The 16,408-nt window shown below is 37.3% G+C and overlaps 1 protein-coding gene across 3 annotated transcripts in view; it reads left to right on the top strand.

Annotated features, from left to right (window-relative positions):
* The window catches only part of ptpn11b (protein tyrosine phosphatase non-receptor type 11b), a 71,081-nt gene that overhangs the window by 39,356 nt on the left and 15,317 nt on the right, over positions 1-16,408 (top strand). For all 3 annotated transcript variants that reach the window (XR_008572712.1, XM_054790010.1, XM_054790018.1), the window contains exons 3-9: positions 5,179-5,373; positions 10,501-10,693; positions 10,806-10,922; positions 12,253-12,366; positions 13,781-13,877; positions 14,066-14,163; positions 15,683-15,838. Coding sequence is in view for 2 of the 3 variants with exons in the window: in XM_054790010.1 (XP_054645985.1) it covers positions 5,179-5,373; positions 10,501-10,693; positions 10,806-10,922; positions 12,253-12,366; positions 13,781-13,877; positions 14,066-14,163; positions 15,683-15,838 (970 nt within the window). In the remaining variant the exon portion in view is untranslated. The remainder of the gene's footprint in view (positions 1-5,178; positions 5,374-10,500; positions 10,694-10,805; positions 10,923-12,252; positions 12,367-13,780; positions 13,878-14,065; positions 14,164-15,682; positions 15,839-16,408) is intronic.

Here is a 16,408-nt window from a genome sequence, read left to right as displayed (position 1 = left end):
TCTATGCCCAAACCTAATCACAGTAGAGGAGAGGCTAACGAGGTACTTAGTTGTTATCCACTATGAGCAAAATAGTTTGCATTGTAATAGTCACTGAGGGAGTCTGCTGTCCTGCTCGCTATCTAATCTTCCCCCCCTCGTTTTGCATCCCCTCTTATCTCTATGACATATGGATGGGAATAAGAAAGGAGGGGAGGAAAGAACAAATTGCAATAGGAAATTTTGTAAATGTACAGCTTGAAGAAAACCCTAATTGGAAAGTGGAAAGTGTTTGAAGCAGAACCTTCTTGTGTCCTTTCTGTAAATAGCATTGTAAATTGCTTAGTAAGGAAGTAATACAAATGTCACTCTGACAAAGTGTTGGACAGAATTATAGATCTGTGGCACCATGACAAAAGCCAATACTTAGAGCCATTAAACAATTAACAGAGAGACATGCATCATGGGACAAAAGACTGTGGATAATGGATCATACACTAGGGGTGCTTTTGGTTTGTTTTTTTCAGTTAAAACATATGCTGCACGGACCAAAGACAAGAACAGTGTTAAAATGGCAGCAAAAACCTTACAGAAATCACAAATATGCTTCAGATCAAAATGTTAAGACTAGTTGAAAAATTGCAAGAATTTACATTTTGCACTGTTGGATCTTAATGAGGTTCTAAGTGGCGATTCAAAATGAAAAATGAAAAAATGCGAGTCAGTCAAAAAAAAATGTGAATAAGCTATTTATTCCAAACAACCATTAAACCGAAATAGGCTGTTTATCAGCTGATCAAAAATTTAAAACCATAACTCAAAAAAAAAAATTTAATTCCCCTTTAATACAAATAAAATGTTCAAAAAAGGACTCTGTAATGAGTAGCTGCACCATTTTTATGAATCAACTCAAAATTGGTTTAGGCATGCTTGATGCCAGTGTTTCCAGGAGGCTGGTGGGAATGTTGCTCCCTGTGGTAAAGTTGGCTTTACGGAGGGCATCCACTGTCTGGAACCGATGTCCATTTTTGTAAACTTCCCTTTTGCCAAGATTTTGGCTTTTAAAGGCTGTGGTCTTTTGATCAGCTGATGACCAGCCTGTTTCACTTTAATGGTTGTTTGCAATAAAATGCTTACTCAAAACATTTTATGTCTCACTCCCATGTATTCTTTTTGCATTGTGCAACTCTACTTTGAACCTCCTTAAGATCCAACAGTTCTTGCAATTTTTCGACTGGTATTAAAATTTTTGATTGTGAGTGTATGCTAGAGAAAATGCAAAGTGTTGTCTCTCTAGTCTGCTTTCTCCATCAGTGTGTGACAACGGCTCTTTTTAAAATTATATTTTAGAAGCTTTTTGCAAAGTTTAAAATGGTAAATATAGCAGAAGATAAAAATAGCCTATGTATACCACCCAGCATTTGGTTTGAAATATTTGAGTTAGGTCACATAATGCTACGAAACCTTCCCTCATCAAGTCTTTTTATGCATATGTTCTTTACTGCATAGCCTTTTGTCCCAAGACAAAAATACCAGTGTGAACGCGAGGCTAATCACGCCAAAGTGCACACCAAGTAACTTTTTTTTTTTTTTGGTCTGGACCAGAGTACCAAATCCAAAGTGTGAACGTAGCATAGATAGATAGACATGTCTTATGTATTGCTAAATTAATCAATCAGGGGTTGGACATGTTATGAGGAAAAATAATGTCATTTTAGTAGCATAAAGTTAAAATAGTAAAGCAAAAGGTGTTTTTTTTTTAGTTATAGTTATAGTTTTTTTTTAGTTATATTATGAGAAACAACATGACAAAGTTATCATTTTTGGAAAATTATGTTGTGGGAGTCAAAATGTTATGGGAATACAGTCACAATATTATGAGAAAGAAATTGACCAGAATAAATTTGTAATAGCAGCAGCAGAGATGGAAAAAACATTTGTAATATTACAAGAATAAAGTCAAAATATTAAGAAACAAAAATCACATTCTAACGAGAAAAGAAGCAATTTTCAGAGAATTAACTCGTAATATTATGAGGAAAGGTAATGTCATTTTAGTAGCATAGAGCTGAGATTTTAAAGAAAAAAACTTTATTTTTTAACAGTTGGAATATTGTGAGAAACAAACACAACAAAAAGTTGTCATTTTTGGAAAATTAGTTTGGGGGGAAAAGTTACAATATAATGGGAATAAAGTCAATTTTTTCAGCCTTCATCTTAGCGTACTTCCCTGCAACAAAACAATCACACACACCGGCTTCTACAATCTTGGACCATTACACATTGATATTACCAACAAGCATTGTTTCAAGTGATTCACACACATATCGGGAGGTACTACGAGCTAGCAGAGCTGCCTCTTCTGTTTACGCTGCTCTTAACGTTACGTTATTGTAATAGTTGTGAGCTGTAGAGTTTTTCATGTCACTTTCATGCTAACGCACACAATTGTCCACATTGCATACATTCTCCCCATTGCTAATACATAGTCTGATGAGCCTGTAGAGCCAGAGCGGTGAACTAATGTTATGATGGTACGCTAACTAGCCTCCACCCAGGCGTGCTTCCCTCCAGTAAAACAAGTGAATTGAGTCTTTTACGCGCTCTCTCTCAATCACACACATGCTTTTACTACTATTGCAGAGTTGCCGCTAATGTTTACTCCGCTCTTACTTTATTCTGCTGCTCACTGTAACGTTAGTAGTAGTTGTGAGATGTAGCGCACTGGGATGTTTATTACAATTTCCTGAGAGTTTTCTGCGTTTACCTTGACGTGTGTTTGCCCTCAGGACGTTCTCGAGAAAACTTCACTCTCAGCCGTGTGTGTGCGAGGACAGCGTCCACTTCAGATTAGCTCCGCCACTAATGGCGTGCTGTGGCTTGCTTAATCAGTCTGATGGTGCCTTGGGTGGAGCAATGCTGGAGACAGACATCACAGCCAGCAGGAGAGAGAGAGAGGCGCGGCTACATCTGAGCCGAAATAACCCAGTTTTAAATTGATTGCTTGATATCGGCCCATCAGATTTAAAGATTTACAGTACATCAAAATTCCAAATATCGGCCCATAATTGGTCGACCACTAGTGTATAGTTTCCGGACTCAAAGATATATGAAAAACACAACGCAGCGCTTGAATATTTTATAATTTTATTTTGTAGTTATGATAATATTATGTGTTCGAGTAATATTAATTGTAACAAACATCAGATGGTCAATTCAATAATTCTATAGGGTCAGAATTAGGGTTAGAGTTAATAGTCCTCATTGAATTGTTTCTCACTTTTCTTTGGGCAGTTCATCAAAAAAAATAAGTTTTTCGTTGCATATGTCAAGTACAGTGGTGTGGATAAAGTGTTTGCCCATTCCTGATTTCTTATTTTTTTGCATGTTTTTCACAATTAAATGTTTCAAATGTTAAATGTTTCAAACACAAAATTAAATATTAGTCAATGACAACACAACTGACCACAAAATACAATTTTTAACGGAAAGTTTTTATTATTGAGGGAGAAAAAATATCCACACCTACATGACCTTGTGTGGAAAAAGTCATTGCCCCCCCCAGAAAGAAAGTAATTGAGACCTACGAGTCTGGAAAAGGTTATAACATCATTTCTAAAGCATTGGGACTCCCAACGAACCACAGTGAGAGCCATTATGCATAAATGGTGAACACATGGAACAGTGGTGAACCTTCCCAGGAGTGTCCGGCCAATCAAAATTGCCCCAAGAGCGCAGCAACACCACATTCATGAGTTACTTTGCACTGACCTACTATGGTGAAGTGGAGGCATGGAAAGTGCGTAACTTGAGGAGGAGTTGTGTACACACTTCTCCTCAAGGTGGAATCTGTCAACCACAAAAAAAATGGAGAGCAGTGAAGCGTACAAGCGTATCTAAGAATCAAATTGCATGCTGAGTACGACAAATGTTGTAAACATGTTGGCAAATCTGCACTAATATTGAAAGTCCCCCCTGCCTCTCACGCCCCCAGTTCACCGTGGCCCGCCCCACTATTTGAGAAGCACTGCCCTATCGATTTGTCCATATTGACAGTTGGCAGAGAAAAAGGTGATACCAAATTGAGTTACTCAACCACTTCCTCTGCATCGCTTGCTGCCAGTCAGATTCTTTTAACGAGAACAACCATGCATGTGTGTGTGTTATTTAAACTAGTTCAAACCAGCTTCAAGACTTTGAATATGCAAAGCAAATGCAGTTTCAGATTTACACTCCTGATATCGCAGGCTTTCTTTTCTGTGCCTCAGTTATGATGCAGCCTGCTTCTCAATGTACATTTATTCTATCAGGTTTATTATTAAATGGAGCTCACCTCTTACAAAGCTCTATTATTGCTCTGTTGTATTTCGTATTTGACAAAATGTAACATAAATACGTATGGTAGATTATGAAGGTATTTCATGTTACTGCCTTATTCCAATATAAAATTATTTTATTACATTATTATTTTCAAAATTCTATACACACAGCAAAAAGTTGTGCCAGGCTTGTGGCATCACACTCCATATGTGTAATGTTGGAGCATTATTTACTTTTGATACATTTGCAAAAAAACATTGGTGAACATGTTATCACTTTCTCGTATTTGGTGGAGAATTTTTAGGTAAAATGGAATTAATCTATTTTGGAATAACATGGGTGGACAACCCGGGGTCCATGGGCAAAAGCAATCAGTCTGGTATGTCATGTGATTGTTTACAAATAAATAAATAAAGCTCAGGGGATTTTTTTTTTTTTTTAATGATACAAGGATCAACATGATGGATCTGCATGAATATATGGCCCAAACCCTTTCAGCTAGCTGGCATTAACTCTTGTAGTTGCTGAATGTACAGCCAAATTTATTTGATCTAATTTGGAATAAGGCTGGAACAGAAAGGTGGGCAACCTACAGGTTATATAGGAACCACAAGAGCAATTGATACGGCCACATGTTATAGCACGCTTAGTTGCATTACTGAGGAGTGTAGAAATGCAAACACTTAGACGACAAACCAAACTGCAGCCTTAAGCCGCAGATGGCTTAATAAACTCACACAGTGATGTAGCGTGAGTGGGCGCTGGCAAATACAGACAATCTTTATATTACTTGTGCAATTGTGAACGTGGGTGGTATTTTCACACGTCTGCAGGGCAATAAGTGCAACCTTTTAAATAACACATCTCTCCCTTGCTAAGGCGCAACGATGAGGTGACGCACATCAAGATCCAGAACTCGGGCGACTACTACGACCTGTACGGGGGCGAGAAGTTTGCCACATTAGCCGAGCTGGTGCAGTACTACACAGAACAACAGGACCTGCTGCGTGAGAGGAATGGTCATGTCATCGAGCTCAAGTACCCGCTCAACTGCAAAGACCCCACGTCTGAGAGGTGCCAACTTCCACGTCTCACCCCAAACACACACACATTTTGCATACAGTAATGCACATACAGTGGTGTGAAAAAGTGATTTCTTATTTTTGCATGTTTGTCACACTTAAATGTTTCAGATCATCAAACAAATTTAAATATTAGTCAATGACAACACAACTGAACACGAAATGCAGTTTTTGAATGAAACTTTTTATTATTAAGAGAACAAAAATTCTAACCTACATGGCCCATTGGGACACTTTAATGTGTAAACAAGGGCAAAATTGCATTACTTTTTACTTACTTTTTAAACTAATTACATGTAGTAAACAGTTTAAATATAAAATATTCTAATCTTATTTTCTATACTGTATATATGCAATATTGCAACACTTACAGTGGAAACTTCCCAAGAATCTTACAATTCAGAATTCAAATGACAATTTTTTTTGAGAAACCAAAGTCGAACATCAAACACAACGTGATGACAAAAAAGGAAAAGTGGTCATTGTCATGGTCTTGGAATTATTTGTTTCAGACATGCTGAACAATTCAGTTAAGGAACATCACATCAACAAGGCTGAAAAGCAGAGCTTCTGCCTCTCCATATATATTTCTGATAGTTTGTCACTGTCTTTCACTAGTTCACTTGTTCACATCTGACCTTTTCTTATAGGGTGAGAAAATATACAGTATAGATATATTTTATTTTATATAGACATTACTAAGACTAAAGTACATATCATGTTGATGTCTGTGTATTTATGAACCTTATACTTAGATCGGCTGACTAGAAATAAGATTTTGAGTTTTTGCAGTGATCAAACTAAAACGAACACACCTACTGTAGTGGAACATATAATACTCTCAAAAAAGAGAGTGATGTGCAGTTGTGGGATGTAAGTGCGTTATAATGGATACACTTCACGGTGTTCAACTTTCTGTCAACCCTGAAAAGCTCCCCTACTTTCAACATTTTCTGTCCGTTTAAAGAAAAAATGTTATCCTCTTTCGTCAACTTGTTGTTTTCAAAATGATGCCACATAATTTGATAGAAATGAAAATGATCACCCTATAGAGGGGGGAAATCAAAGACACCCCAAAAATGATTTTTTTCACTTTAATATTTGGGGTGTCTTTGGGGTGTCAAAAATGATTTTTTCACTTTCATTTTTGGGGTGTCTTTGATTTCCCCCCTCTATAGGGTGATCATTTTCATTTCTATCAAATTATGTGGCATCCTTTTGTTACTAATACATCACCCACTTATTATCAGGAAAGATATTCAAGATCATTTATCCCCCAGTTTAGATCTGATGTGTTTTTGAAGTGTTCCTCTAATTTTTTTGAGCAGTATATATTGTCAGTGAAATAATAGCCTTGCTTGCTTTGTGGTGCATGTGGGGGTTTTTTTATCGTTATACAGCACACGCTGAGACTTTGTGTATACAGTATTAGTGGTCTTATAGTAGTCTGCATTTGTTCAACCCTGCAGCTACGCTAGAAAGCTGTAATGTGTGAAATATGCCTATTTGTACTGTATTTTATTAACAGAAAGATAAATGGCAGTACACGATTATACATAATTATAAATATTATCATCTCTGAAAGAAAATCCACGTCAGAAAATCTGTTTGAGTAAAACTAGTCTTTCTAAATAGAAGCAGAACATTAGAATCATATTTTAACCGTATTGGGGGTTGTGGTCAAAGACACCACGTAATTTAACCCAACTCAAGAGACAAGACAATGCACGAGATTGGGTCCACAAGGATGAGACGGGATTTTAACATTAATTTTTTTAAAAGTGAGTATGAGTATGAGAGTATGACTGGACAAACACTTTTGTTATAACAATATTATTGTCAAAATTTTTGAGAACAAATAAACCACTAATGTTATACTAATATATAACAATAATAGTAATGTATATTAATATATTATATACATTATATCTAATATTTCCATTAATATGTCATCTTTCACTCTGTAAAGCTGTCGAATTGCCATTTGTGACATGTATTTTTGTACTGTCTGTCAAACATTTGCAGGCTTTCTGGAAATGCTGGCTTTTCAACCAATATTCTCACAAGGGGGCTGTGGCATTTGGCTTTGCAATCATCTTTTTTTTCCTCCTGATTTCTACTGTTACATTACGCTGCATTGCAGTTGCCTGTGATGAGTCAAGTGATGTAAACCATATTGAGCAGACAGCACTGACATGCAGATATGTGAACTCTGATGGGCTTTTTTTACCATGATAATGGTACTAAGAAAGCTGATTACCCTCACTATTTTACAGAGGGTAATATTAGATATGATAATATGAATGAGGTAGTCAAAAGATTCAACACCTACTTTGTAAATATTGGACCAAAATTGGAAGAAAATATACCAAATTTCTTGTCAGTAGTGGAAAGGAATGAAAGTAACAGGAAGACAGGAATCTCAACTCCATGTTCGTCACTGATGAAACAAAAAAGGAAATCATCAACATTGTTATTAAATGTAAAGCAAAATCATCAACCGACTGTAACGGAATGTGAATGGAATTGATAAAAAGATTTATTAACGAAATCGCACACCCGCTGACATACAGTAATTTATCTTACGTACAGATCAGCAATTTATCAGTTTGGGCTGGTAAATTCCCAAAGAAAATGAAAACAGCTAAAGTAGTTCCAATCTTTAAAAATGGAAACAAACATCATTTCACAAACTACCGACCAGTTTCCTTATTACCCCAATTTTAAAAGTCATTGAAAAGCTATTCAACAACGGGTTTTAGTAAGAATGAATTACTAGCAGTCATCCAATGAACTGGGTTAAAAGCTACTTAGCAGACAAGAGGCAATATGTGAAGTTAGGAGAATATACATCTGTGATCTTAGAGGTATCGTTTGGCGTACCCCAGGGGTCAATACTGGGACCAAAACTTTTAAATCTATACATAAACGACATCAGTAAAGTCGCAAAGGACTTGAAACTTGATAGCACACAGGAACTAATGAAAAAAAATCAAAGAGGAATTAACTATACTAAAAAGATGGTTTGATAATAATAGATTATTGCTAAACCGAAATAAAACTGAAATGATGCTATTTGGTCAGCGCAAAAAGGATGCACATGCGCAAATACAAATTGACATTGATAGTGTAAACGAAAATACATTTCTTGGGCTCATAATAGATAATAGTATGAACTGGAAATCTCACTTTAAAAATATACAACATAAAGTGGCCAGAAATACCTCAATACTGAATAAAGCAAAATTCATTCCAGACCAAAAATCACTCCATACTCTCTACTGTTCTCTGGTATTACCATATCTAAATTATTGTGTGGAGATATGGGCAAACAACTATAAAAGTACACTTCACTCATTAACTATGCTAGAGAAAAGGTCAGTTAGGATAATCCATGATACCATCATGCTTACAGGGAACATACAAACCCTTTATTCCTAAAATCACAATTATTACAATTTGCTGATCTGGTAAACTATGAAACAGCTAAAATTATGCATAAAGCAAACTATAAAACTGTGTTACCCAAAAACGTAAAAAAATTCTACTCAACAAAAGAGGAGAAATATGATCTTAGGAACAAATTAAACCTAATTCACTTATGCGCACGGACAACACTAAAAACCTTCAGCATTTCTGTGTGTGAAATCAAGTTGTGGAACGGATTAACTAAGGAACTCAAACAATGCACTAAAATGTGCGATTTCAAGAAACAGTACAAGCAGTTGTTTATGATGTACAAGGAAGGAGACACCAGGACCACTCTGCATATACAACGCTACAGTATATCTAACCAGTCTTACACTGACAACTAACTCTTCATTGTGAGTACATCGTCTGTACTCGCTCATCATCAAACTGTTTCTCTGTCAACTGTTTCATCAGCTATTATCAATTTTTTACCATTCTTAAGTCGGTTTACATTGAACAAATGTATTGCAACTGATGTGAAACGGATGCTGGGTAGGATTAAATAAGCTTTGCTTCTTCCTACTCCTTTTTGGACATGCAGAATTGTGAGTCGTGTTATGTGATGAGATCCACTGTAATTTGTTCAAGATGAATTAAACCTTACCGTTACCATTACCATGATTGTTGTTTGTGCGAGATGTTAGTTAGGTGACGCTACTACACTGCACAAAGGGTGATCGGCATTGAAAAGCATTTAACGGTATTTGCCGAGTTCGTGATTTTTCACGGAAATCGGCCAATACTGATCGTTGGCCGATCGATCGAAGCACTCCTACATATTATAGATATAAGCTTTTATTTAATCTGTGATTAAATGTGATTAATTATGAGTTAACTATAGACAGAATGCAATTAATCGTGTTTAAATATTTTCATCGCTTGACAGCCCTAGTTTTAGTTTATTACACAAATATTACAAGTTTATTACCGGTACACAAATACAGGCATGACTTGAAAAGGCCTACATATAGTACTTCAGTGTTTAAATTGTTTAAAAGTAGGCCTACACATCCACTCTGCTCCTCTGTTAGTTGAATGCTGTTGTAACAAGTACAATTTTAAAAAGATTTCAACTTTTAAAAGTTTATAACCTTTGTAATGTTTTTTCTTCACTGTAGGAGGAGACAAAATGGTTGTTTTGATGGTAAAGGTTGCCAACCGCTGTCCAAGACAGACCAAATCATATCAGAAAAGAGGCAAAAATGTACTGTAGATCAAAGATCCAAAGTCAAAGCTAATGTTGTGAATATCTTGTATATCTTGATAATAGGTCTGCTTTTATGGATGACGAAGAAAATTTAAATATATTCACATTTGAGAGGCTGAAATGAGAAGATATCAAATCCAAAACGATTAATCGAATACCCCACTAGTTTTCAATTAACTGGATATTATTAATTATTGTAAATATATTATTATTACTTTATTATCTATTTATCATCGATTCATCATTAAATTATTGCATTTTATTAAATTATTTCTTACATTATTTTATTTAAAAAATTGAATTTTCTAGTTGTAAAGTACTGCCCATGTCACCTTCTCACAGTTAAGTCACTTAACTGATGCGTTGTCTTCAGTCTTTGTGTCAGTTTCTGTGTTGGTGCTGAACATGACCGCGTGACCATGTTGTCTCCGTCATGTCTAGATGGTACCACGGGCACTTGTCAGGCCGGGACGCTGAGAAGCTACTCACAGAAAAAGGCAAGGTTGGCAGCTTCCTGGTGCGGGAGAGCCAGAGCAAACCAGGCGACTTTGTCCTTTCGGTTCTCACTCACGAGGAGAAGCACGACAACGTGGAACGCAAGACCAAGGTCACCCACGTGATGATCCGCTATCAGGTACCTCGGGGTGATGGTTGCTATGGCGACTTACTGTATGTAGCTGTGAGATGTTTTTAGTCGTGTATTGGTGTTTGTCATGGCTGAACTCTGGGTGGTGGTCTTCTGGCAGGATGGTAAATACGACGTGGGTGGTGGCGAAAGGTTTGACACCCTGGCTGACATGGTGGATCACTACAAGAAGAATCCTATGGTGGAGAAGAGTGGCATTGTAGTGCACCTCAAACAGGTTTGGAAGATGAAGCACATTTATTTTTAAAGGTCCTATTTTGTAGTATTTGTCTTTTTTTTTTTTTTTTAACTGTCATAGTTGTCACAATATTGTATTGGCAGTCTGTTCTCCAAAATCTAGCCTTAATGCTAGAATTTAGACGGTTTAAAAGTGCCTTTAGTAAGCACTACTGGGAACACGCCGTTTTGTCTGTCTGTAGCTTTAATGTTAATGAGTTGTGTTTGTCCATGCCTGTCTCTACAGAGTGTGTTTCTCCAAGAACCGTCCCCTATTTACATATACACTGTAACGCTGCATTTGTCCAACGTAATAGATGCTATATATTGCATACAACTAACATAACATTAAGGTGTGGAACAGGAGAACATAAGCAACAAACATAAGCAACACTACCATAGCTATGTGAGCTACAGTGCTAACATTATGCTCACATTTTAACAGCAACATCTTGCTAGGTTGGCTTATTCGCTGAAGAAACACAAAATGATCAAACTGACAACTTCCTCATCTGGAGCTGACTGACGGATATTTGGCAGAGCTCTATGCTGCCTTTTAAGATGTGTAGCAAAGCCTGTTATTGTTTTTTTTTTTATATATATATAAATAGGGTGTCCCAAAAAAATTGTATACACCCTTTAGCAGCTGGTAACTCAATTGTTATTTTTTTCTTTGTAGACTAAACCAATTGAAATAAATGATGGCAGCCAGACTAAACTTGGAATAAAGGAAATTCATTCTAAAAAAAAAGCATTAATGCACGCAAATACCAAGGGAATTGTTTTGTGATGTGTGCAATTCTTTTGCTTCGCGTCGTCAGCAGTGTCTGGACCAGAACACACGTCAGTTTGAGAACAGGTGGTGACGAAACAATGAAATGATTGTTGGGTTTTTTTGGGGGACACCATGTATGCATAGCTGTTCTCCATATAGTGGTGGGCTCATCTAGGTTGGGGGCCGATCAGAGGTGGGATCATGTTCAAGAGGGAGGGCTTTTTTCCTTTATGACGTCATGAAAAGCTGCAACTTCAGAAGCTAGCATTTGAGCGCCTCTTCTCTCAAAAGTGGATCAAACAAGCAAGGGAGATGATAGATTTTTCTCATGTTTGGTTCTCATAAATAGGCTCTAACCATAACTTTTTAGAACATCATTAAAAACTCGCATGTTGTGTATAATAAATCAGATTTTGTATCAAATCTGACTGGAAGATCCTTAAGCCTTTTGATGTTGGATGTGTTTCAGTGTCCCACTCTCAAACAAACTAAAAAGTTGTATAACAACTTTTGTTGTGCTCTGTTTAATGTCACATGTATCTCTTTGTCCAAACAGCCTTTTAACGCCACAAGGATAAACGCGGCCAACATTGAGAATCGAGTACGAGAGCTCAACAAAGTAGCAGACGACTCTGAGAAGCCCAAGCAAGGATTTTGGGAAGAATTTGAGGTACGTTGCCTTAAAACTCCTCCACATTATTAATAATTTCCTCTCATCTTCTGTGTCTTCAGCTAAGAGCGCAATTACCTGAGTTATCGCCCCTCGTAATAATACAATCAGCTCATAATCATTAGCCAATGAAAAAAAATGGAGTGTCATCTTTCTTTCAGGAGGTAACGTCATTATTATCTTTATTTCATTACATGGTCATTATGTGTGCTTCAAAGATGATTTTTCATCAGACAAAGCTTTTGGCTGGCTTCTCTGTTAAGGCACAATATTAGAAAATACATAAAACCTGCAGGCGGGATGGGATTAAAACATAATAGCCCTCACAAAAACCCACAGACAAAAACAAGACAGAAACTTGTACTGCTTTATAGAGCACACAACCGCATATGGTATCTTAAATGTGAGTTGAAAAGGCAGTAGAACCATGTGATTTCCTCCAGCCAGTCAGTGCAGAAGGGAAATATAGTAATAAAATGTAATGTGTAATATGCTGGTACATCTTTATTATATTATATTTCAGCGTCTTTGAGTACCTTGAAAAGCCTAAAAAAGTTATAATTAGTAATAGTATTTATTATTATTCTTAGTTATTATAAATATACCATATGATTAAATATATATATTTTATATACTAAAATAAAGTATTTTAATGTGCGATAATGATTTTTAAAATCACATTTACAGGTTAGTATGCCTTTGATCGATCATTATATAAAAATGAGAACATTTGTGAAATATTTTTTTCTTAAAATAAAAATAAAGAAGACCTACAGTATACTTAATTGGTTTTAGCGTTTTATTAACAAAAGGTGAATATCCAAGTGGCCCAGGAGTCTTTCAGTTTCTCCCGGTAGAAAAGGTTTGACATCCCTTGTTCAGAGGAAGGCCCAAAGGACCATTAGACCTGTTTGAATGAGGCTCCTGCTGAACAAACCCATCAAACACCTTAGAGATGAATCTTTCAAAATTGGACATACAGTAAATAGACAAACACACCCACACCCACACAGCCCCAACATGTTGTAGAAAGTCTTCCTAGAAGACTTGAACTTCCATCCATCCGTTTTCTATGCCGCTTATCCTCATTAGGGTCGCGGGGGTATGCTGGAGCCTATCCCAGCTGTCTTCGGGCGACAAGGCGGGGTACACCCTGGACTGGTCGCCAGCCAATCGCAGGGCACATATAGACAAACAACCATTCATGAAGACTTGAATTTGTAGCTGCAAAAGAAGTCCGGCTCTATATTTTATCTGTTTTCACCTCCTAATGTGTGACTGTCCAGGTGTCAAATAGTCTTTGTCCATATCGTCTACATCGCCTGTTTTTTTTTTTGTTGTTGTTTTTTTGTTTGGTGACATTTTGTTTTGCACATGAGACCCAAGACAATCAGTCTTTCTTCGGTTCCCACAGGTACTTCAGCAACAGGAGTGCAAGCTGCTGTATCCCCGGAAGGAAGGCATGAAACCAGAAAACAAGAGCAAAAACAGATACAAGAATATCCTCCCATGTGAGTGTTTCAGAGAGCAGCCGCAGCTTCCTGCCGTCGCCGGCTTCCTGTGGAAAGAACGAGAGTGACACAAATAGACAAGACGGGCTACAGATGTGGCTTTGATAGCTCGCACACGGCCACCACCACTGAGCTGCACAGTGCATTAATGATGTAGTAACATTTGTTGTTTTGTTGTCTTATTTCAGTTGACACCACTCGAGTTGAAATCAGAGACATGGATCCCGAAGTTCCTGGTTCAGACTACATTAACGCTAACTATATTAGAGTGACTGGAAAGCATGAGGCAAGTGCATATAATAATAATGAAAAAAACTTTTTGCATACCAGGGGTGTGCCATAATGATGGTTCGGTGTGTAGCTTGGTTTCAAGGTCACAGTTCAGTTCATTTTGGGCACAATAAGGGAACAAAATGCAAAGCATAAAACTGCTTGGCTTTTGTGTAAACAACATAAATGGTTTTTAAAATGAAACTGCTAGCACGTAATTCACCAATAAATGCAATTCCTAAATAAAAAATGCAAATACAAAAACAATATGAAATAATATGTGATAGTTTACGAGGTTTCCGCTTACGAAAATGCAGCGATGCAGACAAGTGCAAACAATAATAGTTTGAACAGTGTGAATGATTATTTTATTATTGGATGAAGTGCAGCATTAATAGTTCCAGCCTGCAATCCCCACCTCCACTGAACAATGGCGGCACACTGCTTTCGTCCACACGTCTTTGTGCTATTACGTCTTTTACTGGGAAGGCCAGGTTTTCCCAAACAGGCGGCATCAAATTTGGCAACAGACTTCAAAGTTGGCCAATGCGTACATGATGAGACAAACTACGTTAACAAGCTTTATCGCCGGGGCTGCTGAAAAAACTTTCCAGGCCTATGAGGATAAAGGGGAGACAAGGAATTATAACAGCAGGTAGTACTTTAAAAAATGGTTTTGGCGCTTCCAGTCTGCTAATGCGCACATGTCGTGTGCAGGGAGAAGTTTGCTGTTTTGTCATTTTGGGTAAAAGTTAGCAAAATGGACGGTAAAACATGCTAATGTGCCTGTCACTTACATCAAATCATGCTATTGTCATCTTCTATCTGGAAAACAAACTCCAAGCTCGCACTGATGTTAAGTCAGTATTCATTTTCAAGATTCAAGATTCAAGAGTTTTATTGTCATATGCACAGTAAAACAGGTCGTTCTGCTATGCAATGAAATTCTTGTTCTGTTCATTCTCCAAGAAAAAGAAAGGAAGAAAAACACAAGCAAATGAATCAGAACATCAGAAACATAAATCCCAATAAATTAAGCAACAACAACAGAAGAGACATTAATACAAATAAATAAAGCTGTTTGCCAGCCTTGTGGTCCTGGACTTTAAACCCCCATATAATGTCTGCCTGACGGTAGGAGTGTGAATAATGAGTGTTGTGGATGTGTGCTGTCCTTGATGAGGTTGTGTGTTCTTTGTAGGACTCTAGTTTTATAAATGTCTTGCAATGAGGGGAGGACTGTCCCAACAATGTTCTGTGAGGCGTGTTTTGCAGTGTTTCCAGTTGATATTTTACTTGTCATTGCTCTATACATTGCTATGACAATAGCATAAGCTTCATTATGAGGTCTGGAGCACACCTTTCTCACTCATTTTTCATTGGTCCAAAGGTTGGGCGCCACTATTATTAGGACCCCAACACCCTAACTTTGTGGTTCTGCCCCCCTATTGGTATTGGTTGTGAAACACGAGCTCTTTACTTTCAATTTCTCTGTTAAATTATGGAGTGTCCCAACATGTGTTCCATTTGAACAGGGCTCGCATGAAGAGGGGAGCCATGTGGAAGAGAGCAAAGTCTTCATCGCCACCCAAGGATGCCTTCAGAACACTGTGAACGACTTCTGGAAGATGGTGCATCAGGAAAACACGCACGTCATTGTCATGACCACAAAGGAGATGGAGAGAGGACGGGTAAAGTAGCCATTATATAATTATTTTCAAATAGAAATTACAAGGAAATGCTTGCAGGTCTTGCTTGACATTAGGTGTGATGACAATGCAACATTTATGGTTTTAAATTTTAAAGACAATTTTACTGTAAATGAGTGTCCCACAATATTGTATCGGAAGCGTGTCTTTATGCTGGAATGCTGGACAGTTTAAAGGTGCTTTTAGTAATCCCTTTTGGGGCGTCTCTTTAATGCTAATAAGCTGTTTGTCCACGCTCGTCTCCAAGAAGCGCTCTTCTGTACTGTACTGTGTACCACTTTTTACATATACACTGTAACTTTGCTCTTGTCGAACATAGTAGATGCCATATGTCGCATGAAACAACGTAACATTAAGGAGTGGGACAGGAGGAAACGAACGGTAGCAACACTAGCATATAGCTAATAGTACACTCACATTTTAACAGCAACATCATGCTAGGTTAACCTAGTCACTGAAGAAAAACAAAATGATAAACCTTACAACTCTTACACGCTTGTAGCTGCTTGATGGATAGTTGGCAGAGCTCCAGGCTTTATTTTAAGGTGTGTA

The sequence above is a fragment of the Dunckerocampus dactyliophorus genome, chromosome 1 (genome assembly GCF_027744805.1).
Source record: "Dunckerocampus dactyliophorus isolate RoL2022-P2 chromosome 1, RoL_Ddac_1.1, whole genome shotgun sequence".
NCBI classification, from domain to species: Eukaryota; Metazoa; Chordata; class Actinopteri; order Syngnathiformes; family Syngnathidae; genus Dunckerocampus; species Dunckerocampus dactyliophorus.
Note: the sequence above shows the minus strand (reverse complement) of the source record. Positions and strands in the feature narration are given on the sequence as shown.